Genomic DNA, 21,678 nt, shown 5'->3' with positions numbered 1-21,678 from the left:
AGTATCGTTCCACGTTGCCCTGGGACATGAGTGTCAATTATACTAATATTTGTGACTGGCCAATTCGTTGCATGATATCTTGCCATCGTTCAGGGCTTGCTTGTCCTTGATTGACCAAGTCCTGATGAGACCAAGTCTCCTCCAAAATCTTCTGGCCGTTTTTGGTATTGTAGATGCCTAGGAGATGAAGTCCGGCCCATCTCGACCGAACATATTCCCGCTCGTGCAAGAGATCCATCTCTGCACCAAGCACCACTAAACACCAGCCGAGATTTGCTCCTGGACCGAGTGCATCAGGCACGACTGTGAGTAAGTGTTGTGCGGTATCAAGCGAGATCCGCATCTCCGGTGTCAAAGGCTCCTCGGGGCCGTGGACAATCCGGTAGACGTAGATATGTGAAGCGTGCCGGAAGATTTCTGCTGTTGCTACCATCCGCCTCCGCAACTCCTCTTGCTCGATGCCAACGGTCGTTGCAAATGACTCCGGGCTGCCGTGACATGAAATACCAACAAGTGGATGAGAGTCGAGGGCAATCTCTGTGGAGCGGATTTTGTCTTGCAAAGCGTCCGCTTGTGCCACGAGTTCGTCACGACTCATATCGACTGACTTAGATGCCGCATACAAGCGAGAGGCCGCCCACTATTTCGGGTCAGCACACAGAAGTGAGTACTCCTTCGTGGATGGCTCACCATGAGTTTTGGCAGTTTGGAGGAGCATCCGAAAAGCGCATCAACCGATTCCTCTTGGTTCGTAGCCTCAATCGTCCCGTCTAACCATGCTTCGAGCTCTGGCATGGCTGGAGAGCCCATGTTCAAGGCACTTTGTGTGTCAAGCAGGCATACCCACGTTTTGAGGAACGGATCTAGATCTGAGCAATCGCCTCGAGATCTGATCCAGCCTTTGATCGCATCGTAGTGTCCTTTCCATCGACTCGAGCCCGCAAATACCTGATGTAGGAGTTAGCAACTTCGTGTTTTTCAAGAGAAAACTGAGTGCTCACCTCGTATGAAACAAAGAGGAGCATCGACGCAAGCGTCACTGGGCTGTTCACAAGACTGGGAGTTGAAAACCTGTTCCGTAGCGCCTTTGCAGCGGCTCGAAGATACTTGCGCGACGTCAGATCGCTGGTGTGTTGCCAACGGCTATAATGCGATGCGGCGACGGCCATTGCGGCGCCCATCAAGGCGGGTTCAGTCATCGCCATGGGCAGCAAAGACCGGTAACCGTTTCCATCGTAGTCGACAGCAAGAGCTATCCTGGCGACGTTTTCTGTTTCACAAGCGTGAGCAAGAAGCCATCAACATATCTCGTCAAGCCGGGTTACACACGTATGAAATGCTGCATGAAGAAGCTGTCCTCTGCCGGCAGTCCCAGCGCGGACATGGACCCTTGCGGGGCTGCGGTGCATCGGTCGAGTTGCAATGGCGACGACGATGTCGAAGTCGAGAGTGATCTGGTCTGTCGCCATCGTGATCGCGCCTTGAGGTTCGCCACGCCCGTCGGCCATTGCATTCGGACGCCGTAGCCTCGGCATCTGACTCCGCTATGCGTACATATCTTGCAGCCTGAGATGCGAATGAATCCAGTCAGCGCCGTGTCCGTTCCGCCGTTACCGGGAACTGCAGAGCAGGGAGGAGGTCGTCACTCACGAGGCAGGGCTCCGTCGCAGGGCCAGTTCCTCTCGAGACACGTCCAGCACGCGCCCTTGTCATTCTGTCGTTCTGCTCGGGGGAGATTGCGTTCCATGGCGGACTTTTCAATGGGATGATATATCTCAAGGTCGGATCTACTTCGTCCGGATGGATGAAGAGGAGAAAGAAAAGCACACGGCATCAGGACCAGCAGCGGGGTTCGGCGTGTTAGAGTGCGCTTATCTATGGCCCCGAAGTGCCGTAGTGTCTGCCACACGACGCGTTGGTGATAGAGGTGGAGTCAGGTGGACGCCGGGACAAGGGACAACTGGGGCGAACTGGGGATGGGGCACTCTAGCTTCTGTGGGGTTGCTAGGATGAGGGCCTGTAAAGGATGCCGAGATTACTACACAAGGGCTACGCAAGGGTTGAGGAGGCGAGATCTATCCATATAACGGGGCACTGGAGATGACGGATGAGTGTGCCCCATCCCCGAGTCATGTCCGTCAGTCTCGGCCTCGGGATTCGTCTTTTCTAGTCCTCCACATTCTTGGGTTCACAGAGTCTGATTTACAATTGCACTGGTCTTTGCTGTCTTATTGTAACATGGTGTTGCCCAAAACATCAGACCAAATATCCTCCCCGTCCATCAGCGACCCAAGTCCTGGGAAGATGGGAATCTCGTGGCCCATTCCGATAAAATCCCCCAGCGAGGGAATCTGGCTGAAGAGCTCAGGGTACAAATCATCTATGTCTCCTGGAAAAGTGACCCGCCCGTTCGCATTTCCATTCCCCGTCATCATGTCAGGGCAGGGCGTGAATCCCTTGTTCATCATCATGACGCCTTGCGCACCCAAATTCCCTCCGGCTCGCGCTCCCTCAGTAGCTACTGTGGCCAGATCCATTAAGCTTGTGTGGGTTGCATCTGCAAGGTCTTCCGCTAAACCATTCATATCATCGTCGTCGTCGTGAATGTCCCCAGCTAGATGGCCTACATAGGTCTGAAGCCAGGTAGACGATTGCTCGGCTGATCCAGGTTGGTCCAGCCCTCGCCCGGTGATCGGACCGTCTCCCTTGGGGGCTTCATGCGGATAGACCTCTGCATCTGACTTGTCTTTGCACTCCTTTGGATCCAACGGAATAAATGCAGGTTCTTCAACGTCGACAAATCGGCTAAAATAACTAGAAAACGCCAGGTCCACATCGCCCGAGACATGGCTAAGCGGCGTATTAATATCGTGGGCCCGAAACAGTGCATCAATCTAGGACGAGCGTTAGGACTTTCATAGTGGAGAGGTAAATCTGGAACAAAGACTCACCCATGCTTGCGCGGGAGAATAAAAGGTCCGAACAGCCCCAAGTACGACGAATATCAGCTTCAGGTTCTCGACGACCTTTTTATTATATGGCTTCGACGACCGGTGCAGGCGATTGATCAACACCAATGCGCTCTGGGTGCAGGAATATCCAAGGAGGAGAGTATGCTGGAACCAGTCAGTATGGATGACGAGAATGATGGGTTTTTGTTCGACTTGCACTGAAAAAACCGCCTTTACTAATGATTTCCTGCGTAATGTCGCATATCGCGTCTGCACTAGATTCACACCGGTGGATTCGTTCCTTCAAGAACAACGGCGGAGCCTGTGGGAAATCAACACATCGAATCAATGATGCTTGGCCCTCGTTTGCAAACTTGCATCTCTCTGGTATCGGCAAAAAGTTTCGGTTGAGGAGAATGGCGGAGCAGTGCCAAATAAGTGAGGACATGGGCACATCGCTGTCTTCCTGGTCAATCATGCCCGGAAGCTCTCTAGGGCCCATCCGAAAGATAGACGGGTACCAGAGAAGATACTCTTCCAGCTCATCTTGTAACACTCTAAAGTCGGAATCAGTGTTCCACGGAGCTGGATTGTGTTCTTTGAAGGGCGTAAAGCCCAGCTGGTTGATGCCAATAAGAACTTCTAGCAGATCCAACAGACGCCGAGTGCCTTCGGGGAACGAGGCCACTCTTGTGTCGGGCCTAGGCCGTTTCACCCTTCGATGACTCGGCGGTTGGAGGGAAGGATGCCCGATGGAATGAGACAACTCGGCGATGGTGAAATACAGCTCAGCCGCATCTAGTATTTGAGTCCAATCTGGGGTAATATTGCGGCTTGTTCTGGCTAATTGCACGAGACTTCGTCCCATGGCTTTGTGCATGTTAGCGGGCTTCCCACGAAAGGCGGCTTCGACTGACCAATATCCATCCATGCACGGCGACCGCAGTCTCGACTAGCTTCAAAGTCAACAAGAATACACATGGTGCGAATATTGTTGATTTGCGGCTGGTCGGGCGTCGAAGACTGCACGCAGTCCCGCGCCTCGTCGCCCATCAACTGCGCCAGGTTTGCGCAGTGCGGCTCTCTTGCCGCCTTGTGGACGGAGAAGCGCATGCTGGAGGCGCAAATCGCAAGGAGTAATCCTCGAGAGATGGTCCTCTGCAGAATCTGTTCGTTGACTTGGGCGGGAGACAGCAGCGACCTGAATTGCGTGTTGGTGCGAGTGCAGAAAAGTTCGATGAGATGGCACATCAGGTCCATGTCCAGCTCGGGGAGGCTATTATACCGAGTCAGCTCACTGTACCTTGCCCAGTAGATCTTGTCCTGTTGCTCATACGTATCAGTGATGGAGATGGGAGAAAGCAGTTGCTCCAATATGGGCTTCCACTGCACTGGATCGAGGGCATCATCCCCTTCACCAGTGCTCTCATCGTCGGACTTGTCAATCTCTTCAACCCTCGGTAGGTCCGAAGGCATCCAGACGGGCTCGACTAAGACGTGGATGGTGGGTTCGATGGCGGGCGTGATGGCGATTTCGACTGGAGCTTCCACCGGAACTTCGAGTGAGGGTTCGATATACACCGTAGATGTTGATTCCAGAGAAGGACGTCGAGGAGCCAGTTGCTGCGTCACTCGCGGGACTTGGCTCGCAGGCTTTCGAGGACGCGGACCTCGACGTCCGCGGTTCTTGCTGTCAAAAGCACATTGTCGGCCGCTGTCTGAGCAGAAAGTACATGGTTGCGTGCCACTACACTTGACCTGTATACGCAACGTCAGCGACAATGACGCGAGACTCAACTCACACCACGGCACCAGTACGACTCACCCGTCGTTTGCGACAGGAATCGCAGGCCAAGGTGACTTTTCGTCTGTACGGCCCGTGTATAGCTGACGCATTCGCCTCCGACATGTTGGCATGACATGTCGAAACCGGCGCAGGTTCATTCGCGCCCTGGAAGCGTGTGCCACAAGACCCTTGTAGAGTTCTTCTCGACGGCAGGAAATCGCTATATCCGAGCCTCGGAACCATCTCATTTCGGGGGCTTGCTCTCGGCGGCCTTATCACAGCGGGTCGCGACAACACGACTCATGATTGGTTCTATTTTTCCGTGTCAAACATCCGTCCCCGGAGACGGAACCCTCGGGGGCCGGAGGTTCGCTTGCGACAGATGGGGATTGTGGAGAGTGGGAGATGGATCATTAGTCCGTGTTGAGCGTCTGGATCATCCGTTTGTCTTCCGTGCGGGCTCCCCAGATGTCGAGATGCTCATCTCACTGGGCGCTACGAGTTGGGATGCTCCGCCTCTACCATCCGTCTTGGAACATAAGAGCAATGCGGCCAACCGCGAGAGTAGATAGATGTACAGACAGACACACGTTGAATACAGACATTGGATATCAGACAAGAGCCTTCATTGGTCGCATTGAATCACATTGACTGTATCACTATCGACATCTGCCATCTCCAGCGCAACATGGTCAATTCATCCGAGGGCTTTACGTGGACTCCCACCGGTGGAATCAGTCACGGCCTTCCCACTATTGGTGTCGTTGTCCCTCCGTCGCATGCAATCCAGCCACAAACCGCCACCTACGATGCCATTGTCATCGGCTCAGGCTATGCCGGTCTAGTTGCTGCCCGCGACCTCGCCACCCAAGGTACGAGCAACGACAGTGTCGTTGGTCATCGTTGCTGACTCTGAACAGGAAAGAAGACGCTGCTCGTTGAGGCTCGCGACAGACTGGGTGGCCGTACTTGGCATGCTACTATCGATGGCTTCAACTATGAAATCGGAGGCACCTGGTTGCATTGGCACATGCCGCACATCTACCGCGAGATATCTCTCTACGGATTGCACAATGACTGGATAGTTACGCAAAACCCTGGCAGCAAGGAGGACTACTGCACTATTACTACCGGTGACAAGCAGCGCAACATTTCCCATGCCGACGAGGTACGTTTTTCACTTGCTGGCAATGACAGTATTATTACTGACCAAACAGGCCTACTTCGGCGGAAGAGTCAACGAAATCTTCTGCAACCTAGATGGAAACAACCTCAGGGAGTCATGGAAGTACACCTTCGGCACCAACCAGTCCCCTGAGCTCATGGCCAAGTGGGACAAGTTCTCATGCCAGGACCGTCTCGACCAGATCCGCGATCAGCTCACCGCCGAGGAGATGACGATTCTCGTCGCCCAGCTCGTGCAGATGGGCGGCAACTCGCCCGACAAGATGGGCCTGCTCGACGCCCTCCGCTGGTTCATCCTGGGCTCGCATACCGGCACGGGGCTCAGCGAGATTGCCCTGCACACGCGCCTGCGCAGCGGAAACAGCGAGCTGCACCGCCGCATCTTTGGGCATGCGCTATCCAGCGGCAACCTGTCGTACAGCTTCAAGACGCCCGTTCAGCGCATCGAGGAGTACGGAGGCCTTGTAACTGTGACGGCCCGCGATGGGCAGAAGTGGAAGGCCAAGTCCATCATCTGCACCGTCCCCCTCAACGTGCTCTCGTCGATCGAGTTCTCGCCGCCGCTGGCTGCGGAAAAGGTGGCGGCTTCGCAGGAAGGGTCTGTGAACAAGTGCAACAAGGTCCACATTGATCTGGACGGGCCCGACTATCTGTCGTGGAGCTCGCTGTCTACCCCTGGCAAGGGCCTGGTTGCGGCTTTCGGAGATCACCTCACTACGGCCGGCAACTCGCACTTGGTTGCTTTTGGGCCTGACCCGAAGACGCCAGAGGGCATCACGCTAGATAGCATCGGCGGTATCACCTCTGCGCTCACTCACCTGCTTCCCAAGGACAAGCAGAAGGAAGTCAGCGTCAACCGTATTGTAAGTCAACCGCATTCAACCCTCGGCCATCCGCAAACTAACCAACCACTAGGTAACTCACGACTGGAACAAAGACGAGTTTTCAAAGGGCACTTGGTGCTATTTGCCCACCGACTTCACCACCAAATATCTCGAGGCCCTCCAACGTCCCCACGGCAATGTCTACTTTGCCAGCGGTGATTTCTCCGACGGCTGGCGAGGTTGGATTGATGGTGCTGTGCATATTGGCATGCAGGTGGCCCATCAAGTGATCCAGAAGCAAAACCAGTCACCAGGAGCTGCTAGATCGCGCATTTAGGTGCTTTTTACCGACATCTCTGCATTATCGACGCTCATAACTATCCCTGTCCCCTCCTCGCTGCCTATGTCGTAGGCAATGGGGAGAAATCCCTATTAAAAGCGTTTGCTCTTAATCGCATCTACTTCCCATCCATAGTCTGTTTAAAGCATAGCAAATATTATATTTCAAAGGCATTAGAGAATAAGATGACCGGAATTCCTTACATGGTCTGGAATTTGTAATATGAGGCGGATTAATTCCTGTGCTGGAAATACAGACAAGGCTACCCTAGACACAGACAGGCAAAGAACTTTGCCGAAACAATCACGCGTAATAATCCCGAGAGAAACATGCTAATTTTAATGCTACAAAAACGCCTATGGTATATATTCCGGTTCCCTATTTATCCGAGCTAATAAGTCCAATGTTGTGCGCGTCCGACCCTTGTCCCTTGTGAGTGTGACTCCAATACGTGATGGAAATACTCTTCTTCTTCACCACCTCGAGCTTCTCCTTGCACACCGCGTCATCAAACGTTGCTTGCTCCGCAGAACACACGGCAAGAAACTCGTGATGCTCTTTCCAATTGTATGGGTACACCAAACGCCCGGGCAGCAAGACGATTTCGTCTTCTTCGCTCGAAGCGCCGTAGGCGATAATCGTCTTGCGCAACGCGATCGGTCCCGTCATGTGCTCGGCATTAGGGGTCTTGTGCCAGAAATTGCGGAGGAAGCTCTTGCTCTTCTCAAGCTCGGCGTGTGCGAATTCGAGAGCGCGCAGGAAGAATGGATGTCCTGGTGATGCCGCCATCCAAGCGTTGGGTATGGACTGTTCGTACGTCTGGTCGGTGCCCATCCGTCCGAAAAGGGCAATCTTGGTCGCGTCTTCGGTACCGGTGGAGGTGTCGTTGACTCCATTGGAGAAAGGTATACTGTAATCCTCGAGGCCATCGACGGTGGAACGGAGACACTCGGTGTCGAGATCGGCGTAGACCCTGCGAGGTAGTGTTAGCAACCTGTTCAATGACGGGGCTTCCAGGTCACGTACCCGCCAAATTGATACATGTAGAGGTTCCTCGCCAGGTCGGCTCTGTAAATGCTTCCGGGCAAGTTCAAGTAGGTATCCAACAGCCAGGGAAAATGCTCCTTGACCAGGCGGAGGTTGTCCTCATCCGTCCAGAGCACCCACTCCCAATCGGGATGCTTCTCGCGACACGAATCGCTCCATCGCTGGAACTTGGCGGGAAGCTGCGTCGTTTTCCAGCTCTGGTGGAACAGCTTCGGGACGATAGCTTGGTTCGCGGCCGGACGGCACAGGAGCTCTGCGGGAGACAAGGCCGGCGCAAGACCCGGTCTGTTCGCGGCCGGCGTGGAGGAGGAGGCCGGCGGACAGGTCCCGGAAGGGCGAGAGGCGCCGTGATTCGCGACACTGGCGGGAATAAATGGATCAGACGGTCGCGCGTTGCGTCCGTAGGCGGAACTCGCTGCGATCAGGACGAGCACGGCGGTTGAGAGCCACGCAAGGACAACCAGGCTCCGCGGCCGGAAGAGAGAGAGGCGAGACATGATGGCATTTCGCGAGCAAAATGTCTGAGGACGCGGCACACGCGAGGCAGCGAGACTCGTTCCTTTTACACTGACGTACTTCATGCTCCGCCATCGTATTTTCCCCACATGGCTTCGCTCATCTCCACAAGGGCTGAGCAAATGCAGCTCCCGCTCAGCCTCAACCAGACTGTTTCGGGCCTCACCAGCCTGTTTCGGGATACGGCCGAAAGTCAACCAGAAACCGGCTGACAGTCAGCCGTGAAATTAATTAATGTGCCCCGTGCTTCGTGAGGCAATCCTTCTGGAAGATCAGGGGTGTTTTTAGAGCGAATGAGCTGCCGATCACTCGCTGTGTGAAACGCGTCTGTTCTGCGCTTACTACGCTGTCAATCACAGACGAAACGATGACATGATACTCGAGTATGTACACTGTCTACAGTGTCTCTATTAATAGTCTATATGTACTAGCCGTTGGTTGAGGTGCGAGAAATCTATGTAGTCTATCCATGCCATTTTCGAGTCCATGCCAATCCGATCGCGCTCTAGAACTTCGCCGTCAGGCTCCATCCCATGCGATGGACTCTTGCAGCCATAATAAACACTGTGCCGGCGAAGCAGAACACGCCGGCAAAGATCTTGATACCCGTCAATCCGCTTGGGCCGGCGATGATGGCTCCGTTGATGGGGTTGGTAGTCAAACCGCCAACTGACGAGATGAAGAAGACAATGCCCGTGCGGAAGCCGATTTCCTGCATGGGCGAGATCTGTGCGACCAGAGGCGCGATGAGCGACACGTATGCGCCGGAGCAGAAACCGAAGAGAGCTGCAAAGGCGATGATTCCGGCAGTTTTGTTGACGGGGATCCAGAGCGCAAGCGTCCAGAGAGCAGTGAGGTAGCCGACCAAGATGAAGATGTTGTACCGGCCTACTCGGTCGCCCATGATGCCGGAGAAGATACGTCCAAAGAGACTCGCAGCGTTGAGAATGGGAATCAGGTACTCGATCAGGTTGGTATCCATGCCAGCGGCCAGTGCCTGGACGGGGAGGTAGTTGATGGGCACGTAGATGCCGTACGTGAAGAGGAAGAAGCCGATGATGAGCAAGACGAACTCGGGCTCGTGGAAAGGCTTCATGAGTTGCTCGGGGGTGATTTTCTGGGGACGGGGAGGGTGGAACGCGCGCACGGTTAGGTTGGCGATGATGAGCAGGCCGAGGATCAGGAAGCCGCAGATGCGCATGGCCCAGCCGAAGCCGACCTGCTCGATGAGCCGGGTGACCATGATGGGGAAGATGACACCGCCGATACTGGAGCCGGTGGCGAGAATGCCAAAGGCGGCGCCGCTGTTGGTGCTGAACCAGCCGTGAATGGTGTTGAGGGCTGGAGGGTATTAGTGATAGCCAACACAAAGTAGACGATGTGATGCTTACCAGGCTGGAAGATGGCAGAGACTCCCAGAGCAGAGCAGACACCCTGGGCAAGCATGATCTGATAGTACTCCTTGCCCAGTGAAGTCATCATGATACCGAAGACGTGGAGAAAGGTTCCGGCAAGGATGAGGTGACGAGGTCCATAACGGTCATACACCATGCCGATGATCGGGCCCTTTGGAGCAGGTTAGCTCATGCCATGGGAAAAGGATACGAATAACTTACCATGCCCATCATGAAGAAAATTTGCAGCGAGGGAATCCACGAGATGGTACTGGCAGAGTAGTCCTTGAGCATGTTGTTCTGGTAGTACTCCTGGAAGACTCCGACACCTAGAAGAAGTTAGACTCAAACTCGAACAGACAAAGTCGCAAAGGGTCGGCACATACTGTTGATCCAGCCGAAACTGCAGAATGACGTGCACCACGCGCCAAGAACAACGAGCCAGGCTGTTGTACCACCATTGGGTGCATCACTCTTGTAGCCAGCTGGCGGTGCCGCCTCCGCATCGGGCTGCTCTGTGACTGACGACTTATCGGTGAAGTCGTTCTCTGCCTCTCGCCCTGCCGTCTGCAGCGTCATGCCGGTCATCTGCGAGTCGGCCGATGAGGCCAAAGGCTCCTTGATAGCCATGTTGTCAAGGAGGGAGTGTGAAAGGAGGGTGTAGTCGAGTGTAATTGAAATGAAGGTGGGTGTAAAGGGTGGAAGTTAGAAAGTTATGGGGTCAAGACCGGGAAAGGCGTGATTTCGAAAGGGAAGCCGATGTGTTATATGGTCGTTGACATCTGTGCCGGCCTGGGAGGGAGTTCCGATGCCGAATAGATGCTCGGTGATGGAGAGCGAGGAATTACAACGGGCCAGATCTCGGCTCCGAATGGAGAAGGGTTATTGACAAGATTGAGATCCTCAGCCTCCAGAGGGGTCCTGGAGAAATACAAGACGAATTCTCATCGCGCCTTCGCTCTTCGGCCTTAAACATAACATAACATTGCATGTGGCTCTCTGGTCAGGGGGGTGGGTTCGGCCTCCTTTCGGCGCCGTTGCAGAATGGGCACCGACGCCGAAGCATCCAACTGCGGCTCTGGGATAACTCCACTGTGGAGCGGCCATTACAAGGGAATTTCGTACGGAGCCGCTCTTGCGGGACAATCAATTGTGCGAGATGGCCAGGGGGCGGTGGACGGTAGATCATGATGGAATCAGCCGCAATCTACGATGCACTTGGCGGCGGGAATAGGGCCAGAATGGTTTCCGGACGCCTCTGTTACAGGATAATTACGGGAGACGGCCGCCAAGATGTCACGATGGACTTGTGTGTGTCGTTTTGCCAGGGCTTAACGTGGCCCACTAACCGCAACCAGGATAAGTGTCGTCTTGAGAAAGGACCAGGACAGGGCATGATTCAAAACAAATGCCGTTGCTGGTCCGCCAACAGGCCGTTTGGGGAATCTGCCCAGAGATCTTATCAGCGGGAAGCTTAATCTGCAGTCGACGATTATCAAAGGCAGCCTGCTTCAACCGGATGAGCTTGTCGACGCATAGCTGATCAGCAGAGTCTGCCAGCATCTGGGCTAGCGTCGCGATCTCGCCTCTTCGCTGACGCTGATGACGAGATTATGCGCAATTTGGCACCTTCACGGAGGTCTCCGCCGCGTATTTGTACCTAACTACGAGCTAATACCACCCAAGTCTCGGCTCGCTCCTTAAACATGGACCGACGCCGAAGCCTTCAATTGCCTGACTCCCAGCTCCTCCCCGAGCGGCGCCGACGAGCACCGACGCATGCATGCTCTTTACGGGAGAATACAACAGCCAAGCCTTTGATAGCACGATGTCCTCCCGGCATCCAGACAATCCCGGCCAGTCACGGTCCCCGGCGGCCAGCCGGAGGGTGGAGCGGTCGTGTGTCATCTGCCACCGCCGCAAGGTGCGCTGCGACAAGCAGGCGCCGTGTTCGCAGTGTTCTCGCGGCGGGTACACATGCCTCTATCCGCAGACCGGGCCGCCGGTGCGCCGTGCCCGGAAGACGACCATCACGGACGTGGCGAGCCGCATCTCGGAGCTGGAGAAGACGCTGATTGCCGTGTCTCGCGAGCACGAGGTGCAATTGAGCATTCGGCCGTCGTCACACACAAGCACCGTCGCGAGCCACACGACGTCGCCGACCTTTGAACCTCGGGCTCGGCGTCCAGAGTCGGAAGTCGCCGACGGGAGTCCTAGCGATGAGATCTTGCTGAAGAAGGGGACTTCGAGCCAATACTTCAACGAAGTGCTGTTTTCTCGTGTAATTGAACAGGTGAGATGCTTCCAGCCGAGCTATGAACGCAGGCCCCTGGCTAATACCACCAAAGGAACATGATGTTCGCTCGGCGCTGTCAACGCCAAGGAGCCGGTCTCCGCAATCGCCCACGACATCGCCATTCAACCCGATGGGCATCTTGTCCAGCAAGTGCTTCGACGAACCACTGACCTCCTATCTCCCACCAAAGCTGGCGGCCATGCAGCTGTGGAGAGTGTTTGTGGACAACGTCGACCCGTGCTCCAAGGTCCTCCACATTCCCACCGACGAAATCACCATTTACACGGCCATCGACGACCCGAGCAGTGCATCGCCCGAGGTTCTGGCCTTGTGCTGTGCCGTGTACTTCGCCGCGACTGTCGCCTTGGAGCCTGCCGAGGTAGCGAGCATTCTCGGATACGATAAATACGGAATTCTTCATCAGTTCAAGAAGGGTATCGACCAGGCGTTCGCCCACAGCGACTTCCTGGAGGCTCCGACTGTGGTGCTACTCCAAGCGCTCGCAGTCTACATGGTGCGTGATGATCTAGACGATTGACGAGTGGGATTAATAATTATTTTGACCTGTAGGCCGCTGTGCGAGTCCACAACTCTGGACGAGGCATCTGGGTCTTGAATGGCCTCGCAATCCGAGCTGCGGAATCGCTAGGGCTGCATAGAGACGGGAAAAAACTCAACCTGCCCCCGTTCGAGTCCGAAATACGACGTCGAGTCTGGTGGCATTTAGTAGCTCGAGATGGGAGAGCTGCCGAAGATCACGGCCTGAACAACACATATAGTGCCGCCCTGATGTCCAGTGTTGACTTGCCGCTCAACCTGGAGGACTCCGATCTGTATCCAGACATGGAAGAACTACCCCCGCCCCGTCCTGGCTGGACTCGTATGACTCTGGCTCTGGTGAATCTAGGTGTTGCTCGAGCATGTGGCCATTTGCTGCAGTCTACTCCCGTCACCGGGACTTCACGGGAGGAATTCCGCGCGCAGGTCGTCGGCGAAGCCAAGGCAGTCATGGCCGATGTTCTCAACCGATGCAACCATGTCATCCCGCAGCAACGAATGACCATCACGGTAGCGCGATTTATTCTGCGGAAACTCGATCTCGTGTCGCGCCAGCGGGAGATGATGAACAATCCTATCCAGCTGGCAAGCGAAGAGAACCTTCTTGAAGCACTGAGTCTCCTCGAAGAAGCGGAACACATGTGGACAGATGAACTCCTCCGGCCCTTCGGCTGGTCGATGCGCGCATACCCGCAGTTCCACATGATGCTCTACATCCTGTGGTATCTATGCGTTCAACCGCAGCGGCCCAGTGCTGCTCGGGCGTTGATAGTCGTCGAGAACCATCTGGAAAAGACGCGGAAGATGGATGCGTGCGCGACCAATGAGTCCAAGTGGATGGTTCTTGCGACTCTCAAGTCAAAGGCCACTTCGATTATGCAGTCTACGGGCGGAGACAGCTCTGGGACTGAAGGGGCATGTGTGGCTCCCCAAGTAGTCGACGATGGCATGGCTCTCCTTGGATGGAAGACGGGGATGGAGACAAGCGGAGGACATGAATTCGATGGGCCGCAGGGGATGCTGGATTGGAGGACGCTCTTGGAGGACTTCCAGCTGGACTCAACTGACGTGTCGATTATTTAACTCACGTATTGTTGCAGACGGCTACAGGGATTGAACAAACCACTGCATCTTGGCCCAAGAAGCGACGTTAAAGCGTTACCTGATTTTCCAACTGTATAACGGAGAGCGTGGGGTCTAATCTGTCAGTATCTCAGAGCCTGTCGGCCTTGATTCTCCAGCAGAAGAGATATTATGTTTCCTGCTCCGTCTCCTGGATTCCCTTCTGCTGCCTTAAGAACCTCCTCTGTAATCTGAACCTCTTGACTCCGCTCCTTCAGCAGAAGAGATATTATATCTGTCCCCGCTTCCTCTCCTGGATTACCTGCTGCTGCAATAAGAATGTCCTCTGTAATCTGAACATCTTGACCTCGCTCCGAAAGGAGAAGATCTATTATGTTTCTTGCTCCGTCTCCTGGGTTCCCTGCTGCTACCTTGAGAATCTCCTCTGTAATTTGAACCCCTTGACCTCGTTCCTGAAGCAAAAGAGTCATCATCGCCTCTCCTACTCCATGACTTCCCGAATTCCCTGCTGCTGCTTTCAGAACCTCTTCTGTAATCTGAACCTCTTGATGTCGCTCCTTTAGTAGCAGAGCCATTATCTCCTCTCCTACTCGATGGCGCCCTCTGTTTCCTGCTGCTGCCTTGAGCACCTCCTCCGTAATCCGAACCTCTGAGCCTCGCTCCGAAAGCAGAAAAGCCATTATTTCTTCCCCTGCTTTATGTCCTCTATTCCCTGCTGCTGCCTTGAGAACCTCTTCTGTAATCCGAACACCTTGACCTCGTTCCTTCAGTAGCAGAGCCACCATCTCCGGCCCTTTCAAATTTTTTGCTGCTGCTATGATGACTGCTTCTGTTATCCGCAGATCCTGGCTTTGCGTTTGCAAAATAGTACCCATGATATCTTCATCAAGTTCCAGTGCAACTCTCTCCATGAGCTGTTCTGTGACTTGGAAGCCCTCAACTCTTTGATGAAAGAGATCTTTCAACAAGTTTGCGTGGTAATATGATTTATGCTCCATGGCGGCGTCAAAAACCATCTCGGTGACCATCCTGTCTTCTCGCGTGTTCAGCAAGGCCGACACTACCAGGGGGTGAAAAATTCGCACTATTTTGGCGAGAGTGGTCTCTGGAATATCAACATTCTCATTTTGCAAGACTAACTCCAGGATGTCGTCGCCGTTTCTCTCATTCGAAGCTATCAGGTGGACTAATTCATCCGTGAGAGTGAACTTGCCTTGGACTTCCATCAACAAGCGCAGAACAGAAACGCCGTTCTCTGTGTTTCCCACTGCTTCCTTTAACAGTGCAGGAATATCAAAGTTGTGACTATTGTTGTCCAAGAAGTGTCGCATCATCTCTTGATCGAATTCCTTGGCAACTGTGCGGATGGCCTCTTCGGTGACTCGAACGCCACTTCCTCTAACAAAGGATCTCAAAGAGTTGTATCCTCTCGCACCAGATCTAGAAGCCTCTTGAACAATGTCATTATCTATGATGGTGTCTCTTGACTTGAACTCAGCCAACCACGGAATGTTGACCTTAGTGGCCACTTCCCACGTATTTTCTGCCTCTTCAAGCCCTAGTATTCCAGATGCTTCTGCCCAAGAGAGAAGAATTGGAGAACCTGGGCTGATCATTCGGTCAATGACGTGAGTGAAGCTTTGAATGTCATCCGTAGTCTCAATATGACGATGCCAGTGACGTGCAGCATAACTAAGGAATGGGTGCTGACGGTTCCTTTCAGCCAGTACTTCACGGTCACCACAAGGGCCAAGTTCAAAATCCTCAAAACACAAGAATGTCATGCAGACCCTTGCCAAGTAAATATTGGGATGCAGACTTCGGCAGAACTGAGCGGTTGCTAGGCATTTGCTCTTGAGGAGGAAATCCTTGGCTGATTGATGTATCAGATAGAGTCTTCCGTTGATGACCTCTAGAATGACTCCAGCAGCGCTTGTGATTGTGCCCTTGGTGAGACTGATTCTATGCTTGTCGGTAGATTCCTTGCTGATAGAACCCTCTTGTACTGCAAGAGCTTCTTCAAGTTCAACGAGTGTCAAGGCTCGTCGGCCATAGACTGCCCATGTCAAAAGCTTTTGTTGCGCGACATCGTTGATTTCCATGATCTGGTCAACAATGCCTTGGTAGAGTTCCGTCAAGTCTGATGGACTGTCGCTTATCATTTCTTCCAGGTCTGCCTGTGAAAGCAAGGACGACGCGCTTTGCAATTTCTTGAGAACAATCGACACCCATAGGAAGGTCTGTTCAGCATGAGCGGCTAATAAATCGCTCGCATTCTCTGGTAATTGCATGCTCAGTCCTAGGGTATTGATGCTGTCCTTGATGAATGTTTTCAGATCTTGGAGGTTGGCTTTCAGATAGATCTTCGGGTACTGACTCAGCTCTCGGCTCAACTGCACCGTTGGGCGGCTTATGAAGAGCAGCTTGAGAATCTGGAATGCTTGTATTGTCCCAAGCTTTGGCTGAACGAGCGTCGTCATGTATCTCAGAAATCTGCGTCTCAATTCATCATCTTGGCACTCGTCAACGCCATCTACCACGCAGTATATTGTGCCGAAGATGGGAGCACAAAGAAGCTCTTTCAGAATATCCCAAAGATCATCGTCAGGTATTGCGAAATTTTCGATGCTAGTGGCATGGGAGATGACCTGGAAGGCATTTCGAGCAGAAAGCAATTGCTTGATCAGAGACCTTAAGGCAGCGCTGACAGTCCTGAGGTCATCATCTTGATTGAAGAAGAAGAAATAGATGACGGTTGCACGAATGCTGGCAGCAGGAAGGGAGTTTTCCAAGTGGTCCAAAAGGAATTTGGCAAGGATTGTCTTCCCTTGACCCGGTGAACCCTGTATCCAGAGCACTGATGATCGATCTTCTGTTTTCCAAGAACGGAACTGGTTGTTTTCCAAGAACCAACCAAGTGTTCCGTCTGTCGGATCATCGATCTTGTAATTTCTGAACGCTGCGTAGTTAGGAGCTTTGAGGGCTTGAATGTAGACAGATTCCAAGTGCGATAATTCTAATTTGGGTCTTAGTATACATATTCCAATCCTCTAGACATGACACTCACTCTTCACGTGGCTCGATAAACGGTCTCGAATAACTCCCGGCGCATCCGCAACCAACCGTCTTATCCTCGACTCTATTATGACGTAGTCCTCGTCAGATTGGTCGCTGAATTTGACGATGTTGGAATGGTCGGCATCTATAGAGAGTCGATCGTACGCCTTTTCATTTGGGCCGCTGTTCGTAGCGGATGTGACTGGAACCATCATGACTTTCTCTCCAGTTCTTTCCCATGATGCTGTTCTCGGGGACCACTGTTGGAACAGTCAATAATGCTTCTGGCGGAATACCATGATCCCAACCAACTCACCTCGACAGTCGGGGTCGTTTTGGTTTCAAACACGCATATTATTTTCGAGTCTTTGAGTGTAAACTTTTCGTCGAACCTTTCTCGAAGGAGAGTCAAGAATGAAGAGGACGGGGAGAGGTTTCTAATCAATTGTTCATTCGGCTGCCCTTTGACCATGGCCTGCAGACTCGAGTTGTCGAGGCCTCTGTTAGGAACGGCAAACAAAAAAACGGCATAGCAAGCCCTGAAGACTGCTTGGTCATCTTCGCTGCCATTAGATGCTTCGGCAAGGGCCTAGATTGAGTTAGTCACAACGTTGATACAGGTTTTACAGGGTTCAGGATATAGGGGAGTTGCGTTCGCAGAATATTTCACATACCTCTTTCACGACAAGACCTCCAAGACTGTGCCCAATAAGAATCAGTGGCCGGTTTCTCTGCACTAAGTCAGCTTAAATCCCCAGCGGCTCAATGAATCTAACCCTTACCAGTTGTCCATCTCTAGTGGTCTTGATCGATTCCAAGAGCCTCCTCGATAGGTCCCGGATGGATGCCTCCGACTGGCTTCCGGGAAGTTTGGTGTCGTAGCCGTATGTCAAGATGCGTGTATTTGGGATCGATGCTGGGAGGAAGTCTCGTAGCCACATGGATTCCTTCCCTTTTGATTTCCATGATCCGAATGCATGTCCAGCAAGTCCAGTAACCGCAACGATACTAGGATGATAGATGCGTTAGTTTAAGGAGTACATACGTTCGTACAAACCGTGAGGGAACAACTCACTCCACTTCGGTGTCTTGCAGGGGATCTGCAAGAGGTGTGAGACCAAAAAAGTCTTCATCAACTTTCAATCGAGAAGCCTCAGGGCCGATTTCGCGTTTGATGGCAGTTTCCAGCTCGCCACATGATGGAGCTGTTCGGAAGGTTGCAGTGGCAACACAAAACCGGTCAGAAAGGCCTGAGATGGCAGCTGGCGTATAGGATGATCCGATAAAGTTAGTCTCATTAGTCCCGTCCGAGGTTGTCTCGGCTAAGATATGCTCAAGTTTTTCCCTGGTCACGCTTTTAGGAATGTTGGATATTTTGACCGTGAGGAATTTGCGTGGCGTTTGCGGCTTGGGCTTTTTTGCGCTCTCCGGGAGGTCTTTGATAGCCCAGCCAAACCCAAACAATCCAAGTGTCATGATCAGAGCGAATGCCGTCGCGACAATAAGATGGATTGCTTCCATGTTGGAGCAGGTTTTTCTTTTGTCGCACCTAGGGGAGTGCGCCAGGCAAAATAGGATGGAGAGGAAGTTGAGCGAGATTTACCAGGTCTTTTTTTGTCGGGCGTGCTGAAGCGTGGGTTTAGAGACTCAGGTAGCCGAAGTGAAGACTGGCGACAAATAATTGAGGGATGGGCTTGTGCCAAATGATATCCGAACGCGACGGCAAGTTGCCAAATGTATGGATCACTGGCCTTGAAGCACCGCAGTTCATGGAATGGTAACGAGACGTGGGGTGGAGAAAAATGCCTCACGCAATGAGGACTCGGCGAGAAGAGACTTGGATACTACGATGGATAAGGCTGATGCGTTGGGCATCAATTAAGACAATCAGGTAAGCAAGCAAGAGACCAGTAGCATCAGGCTGAGCTGCATCAGCGAAACGCCACCATGCAGATGGGTTGTAGGGAACACTGAATTGGAGACCATTGTTGGGGAACTACCATGGAGACTCACTCAATGGTTATTACTTGATTAACATGGCAGATTACTTCATGGTTTGTACAGATAACGTATTCTCGTTTATCTCAATACAGTTGAGTAAAAGTTCCCGCTAGAAACCAAAATTCTCATACTCCTTTAAAATCTCCCACAATTCTGTTGATTGCAAAGCACGGAAATCGCCATCGAGTGACTCAAAAGCACTCGAGATATCCAAGGGTGGCAAAGGACCCATGCCCATAACCATTTGTTGAGAGGGATCGGACGTAGAAGAGAATGTCGGCGGATATAACGTATTTTGGGGTGAGATGTTGTCAGATGGAAGTTGTTGCATTGGTACTTGTTGGAGACTCGGATCGATCAGATCAAAATTTTGGCTTGTTGCCATTGACTCCTCAGGTATGGCCTCTGTAGTTTGAGGATCGGCTGTTGAGTATGGGAGTGAAGGTCCTGCTGAACTCAGCTGTGTATCAGTTGGTGCTGGTCCCGGTTCTGAGCTGGCGGAAGTATTCACAGAATGTGGTAAACCCTGGCCCTGCGATTGGATATTGTCCACAACGTCCTGTATGCCCTGCAACTTGTCTCCGAGCCTTCGTGAGATGGGTGACTGTGCTGATAATTGCCGGACAAGCTCCATCGCTGCAACGACATCCTGCAGACATAAAACACTCTGCTCAGACCCTGAACAGCACATTATGAGAAGCAAAGATGATAAGGCCGTCTCTAGGAAGTGGTTGAAGGTCCTGTGCTGCGCGTGGTAAATATCCGTCGTTTGAGCCAGCCCAACGAGGATTCGAATAGTATCCTGCGCAATTTCCACCATGTCATTGATGCTGGAAGGATCGAAACTACCCGGCTCAGATTGAACTGTCGACTTCCTGTGGATGACGGTTCGCATCTGGTTTGCTCTTAGATAGAGCATGAGACGCAGCTTGTACTCCCCGCGACTCTCTCTGGTTGAGTCGAACTTGTCATCAACACCGCCAAACTGGAGCCTCGCCGGGAGATTTTTCTGCCATCGTACAACCCTGAAGTTGAGCAGATCGCGTACTGATGCTGATGTTGCGGGCAGGGATAGGGATGCATCGAGGATGCATTTTCGGACTTCGGATGCGACACTACCGTATGCGACCATAGATTTCAGGTATGCAGATGACAGTGAGTCGTCCTTTTCATCTCAATTAGCCACTTGTATAGGAAATACTAACAGGGTAGTTCGTACCGCAAAGCTGGGATGATGATTAATGTCACAATCTTGAATCGCAAACGGTAGGCCCGTCCCAAAGCCCCAACGGCGATCGAGTGTGTATGAGGACCAGTAGAGCTTTTCCCCTACACTTTGTAGCTGTTCCGATAAGGATTTGACGCGTAAATCGTCGGAGCTCTGGCAGCTCAGCTCATGAAGTAGCCGCATGACGATACCTATTCCTCGCCACGCCGTGACCTCTCTGTCGCTCAGAAAATAGTACATACTCTGTGTGTCAAGTCAGAGGGGGTTCATAAAGTGTGAGAGATCAAAGGCTCACGCATAGGATTAGTACGCATAGCTCGTCCCTGTCAACGCCATTCAGCTGCGTCCTGCCAATGGCGCCCGTGAATATCTCATCAATCGCTGGGTTGGCAATCTCAATGGCCGCAGGATCCGCGAGCGTTGAAACAATGGCGTGGATGACGAGGGCGACATCTTCCAGGCGTTCCTCTTTACGCGCTTTTGGTACCGTGGAACGTCCTCCCACACTGCTTCGAGCAATATGGATCGCCCTGACATCTTGCTTCAATTTTTCGATATCAAGAAATGGATATTGGAGACCTATTTCTTCCTCGTAAATGAGTAAAAGCTTGATCCAGTACTTTGCTTCAAAGGCTGCCAGGAGGCCGCCCGGTGCTCCGTGGCTGCGATGGTCCATCAGCTGCTGTATGGACTCAGCTCCGACCATCGTCTTCCGGAGACGTTGTGGTGGCGCATCGCTTTGATCAGGGCTCAAAGCGACAAGACGCTTCTCAGCAAGACGAAGATAGTAATCGGAATTGTCCAGCATAGACGGGAGAGCCGAAGCTGTAAGGTCCACACTCCGCCGACCGGAAGCCGGATTCGTGGACTGCGATACTACAATCTCATTGTTCTTTTCTCCCGCCTCCTCGGAGCTTTGAGTATTTGCACCAATGCTGACGACAAATTGAGCGTCAGTGAGAATAATACAGGAGCTGGGAAGGCTCACGAGCTACGGCGTGCAGAGCGGAAGCGCGTGGTGCGTTTGTAGACGCACATGTCGTCACTCTCACGACATCCTTTGCACGGCCGCTCCCCGCTGCATTTTATTTTGCGGCGCTGGCATTTGTCGCTGGCGGGCGAGATTAGCAACAGATACTTGACGATTGACGGAATAGAAGTCGCACCAGGCAACGCGCGTGTACGGAAAGCGTCGTTTTTTCTCGCTGGACATGGTTGACCGACAGCCGAAAGTGGACAATACGTGGTGCAGCGTGGAGATGATGAGGTTCCGCAGAGCACAAAATACCGAAAAGTTGATTCCGAATCCCTCGGACCAAACGGGATCGACCCCGGATATTTGACTGCGGGGAAGAGTACCGGCAATTTGGGAAGCGGAGTCGACGCAAGGTTACGTAAACGAGATGCAGCCA

The 21,678-nt window shown here is 52.8% G+C and overlaps 7 protein-coding genes across 7 annotated transcripts; 2 read left to right on the top strand and 5 right to left on the bottom strand.

Moving 5' to 3' along the window:
- Nucleotides 1-37: 37 nt before the first annotated feature.
- Nucleotides 38-4,860, bottom strand: BGZ61DRAFT_365056 (fungal-specific transcription factor domain-containing protein; the record flags this gene model as incomplete). Its single annotated transcript, XM_046241577.1, has 11 exons — nt 38-640; nt 691-948; nt 1,002-1,270; nt 1,330-1,566; nt 1,651-1,900; nt 2,256-2,894; nt 2,952-3,163; nt 3,189-3,767; nt 3,869-4,035; nt 4,201-4,669; nt 4,791-4,860. 11 exons carry the CDS (start codon nt 4,858-4,860, stop codon nt 38-40), a joined length of 3,753 nt encoding a protein of 1,250 aa, XP_046098093.1.
- Nucleotides 4,861-5,425: 565 nt separating this feature from the next.
- BGZ61DRAFT_522096 (amine oxidase) lies at nt 5,426-7,105 on the top strand (the record flags this gene model as incomplete). The annotated part of the gene is made up of 4 exons (XM_046252527.1): nt 5,426-5,609; nt 5,658-5,905; nt 5,955-6,785; nt 6,838-7,105. The coding sequence occupies 4 exons, from the start codon at nt 5,426-5,428 to the stop codon at nt 7,081-7,083; spliced, it is 1,509 nt and encodes a 502-aa protein (XP_046098092.1). The 3' UTR covers nt 7,084-7,105.
- A 170-nt stretch (nt 7,106-7,275) lies between these two features.
- On the bottom strand, nt 7,276-8,684 carry BGZ61DRAFT_461108 (glycosyltransferase family 32 protein). The gene is made up of 2 exons (XM_046247094.1): nt 8,113-8,684; nt 7,276-8,059 (listed from the first exon to the last, which is right to left on the bottom strand). Exons 1-2 carry the CDS (start codon nt 8,628-8,630, stop codon nt 7,465-7,467), a joined length of 1,113 nt encoding a protein of 370 aa, XP_046098091.1. The 5' UTR covers nt 8,631-8,684; the 3' UTR covers nt 7,276-7,464.
- Nucleotides 8,685-8,949: 265 nt separating this feature from the next.
- Nucleotides 8,950-10,962, bottom strand: BGZ61DRAFT_400153 (major facilitator superfamily domain-containing protein). Its single transcript, XM_046243026.1, has 4 exons — nt 10,430-10,962; nt 10,266-10,372; nt 10,041-10,215; nt 8,950-9,990 (listed from the first exon to the last, which is right to left on the bottom strand). The coding sequence occupies exons 1-4, from the start codon at nt 10,671-10,673 to the stop codon at nt 9,155-9,157; spliced, it is 1,362 nt and encodes a 453-aa protein (XP_046098090.1). The 5' UTR covers nt 10,674-10,962; the 3' UTR covers nt 8,950-9,154.
- Nucleotides 10,963-11,871: 909 nt separating this feature from the next.
- Nucleotides 11,872-13,980, top strand: BGZ61DRAFT_364980 (uncharacterized protein; the record flags this gene model as incomplete). Its single annotated transcript, XM_046241567.1, has 3 exons — nt 11,872-12,336; nt 12,392-12,853; nt 12,910-13,980. The coding sequence occupies 3 exons, from the start codon at nt 11,872-11,874 to the stop codon at nt 13,978-13,980; spliced, it is 1,998 nt and encodes a 665-aa protein (XP_046098089.1).
- Nucleotides 13,981-14,102: 122 nt separating this feature from the next.
- Nucleotides 14,103-18,513, bottom strand: BGZ61DRAFT_365055 (uncharacterized protein; the record flags this gene model as incomplete). Its single annotated transcript, XM_046241576.1, has 6 exons — nt 14,103-16,996; nt 17,048-17,297; nt 17,354-17,626; nt 17,712-17,768; nt 17,820-18,045; nt 18,113-18,513. The coding sequence occupies 6 exons, from the start codon at nt 18,511-18,513 to the stop codon at nt 14,103-14,105; spliced, it is 4,101 nt and encodes a 1,366-aa protein (XP_046098088.1).
- A 545-nt stretch (nt 18,514-19,058) lies between these two features.
- On the bottom strand, nt 19,059-21,563 carry BGZ61DRAFT_592531 (uncharacterized protein). Its single transcript, XM_046256736.1, has 5 exons — nt 21,433-21,563; nt 21,255-21,377; nt 20,562-21,201; nt 20,258-20,509; nt 19,059-20,203 (listed from the first exon to the last, which is right to left on the bottom strand). The coding sequence occupies exons 1-5, from the start codon at nt 21,477-21,479 to the stop codon at nt 19,148-19,150; spliced, it is 2,118 nt and encodes a 705-aa protein (XP_046098087.1). The 5' UTR covers nt 21,480-21,563; the 3' UTR covers nt 19,059-19,147.
- Nucleotides 21,564-21,678: the final 115 nt, after the last annotated feature.

The sequence above is a fragment of the Ilyonectria robusta genome (genome assembly GCF_021365365.1).
Source record: "Ilyonectria robusta strain PMI_751 chromosome Unknown BGZ61scaffold_26, whole genome shotgun sequence".
Lineage (NCBI taxonomy): Eukaryota > Fungi > Ascomycota > Sordariomycetes > Hypocreales > Nectriaceae > Ilyonectria > Ilyonectria robusta.
The sequence above is the reverse complement of the archived record's forward strand: the minus strand, read 5'-3'. Positions and strand labels throughout refer to the sequence as shown.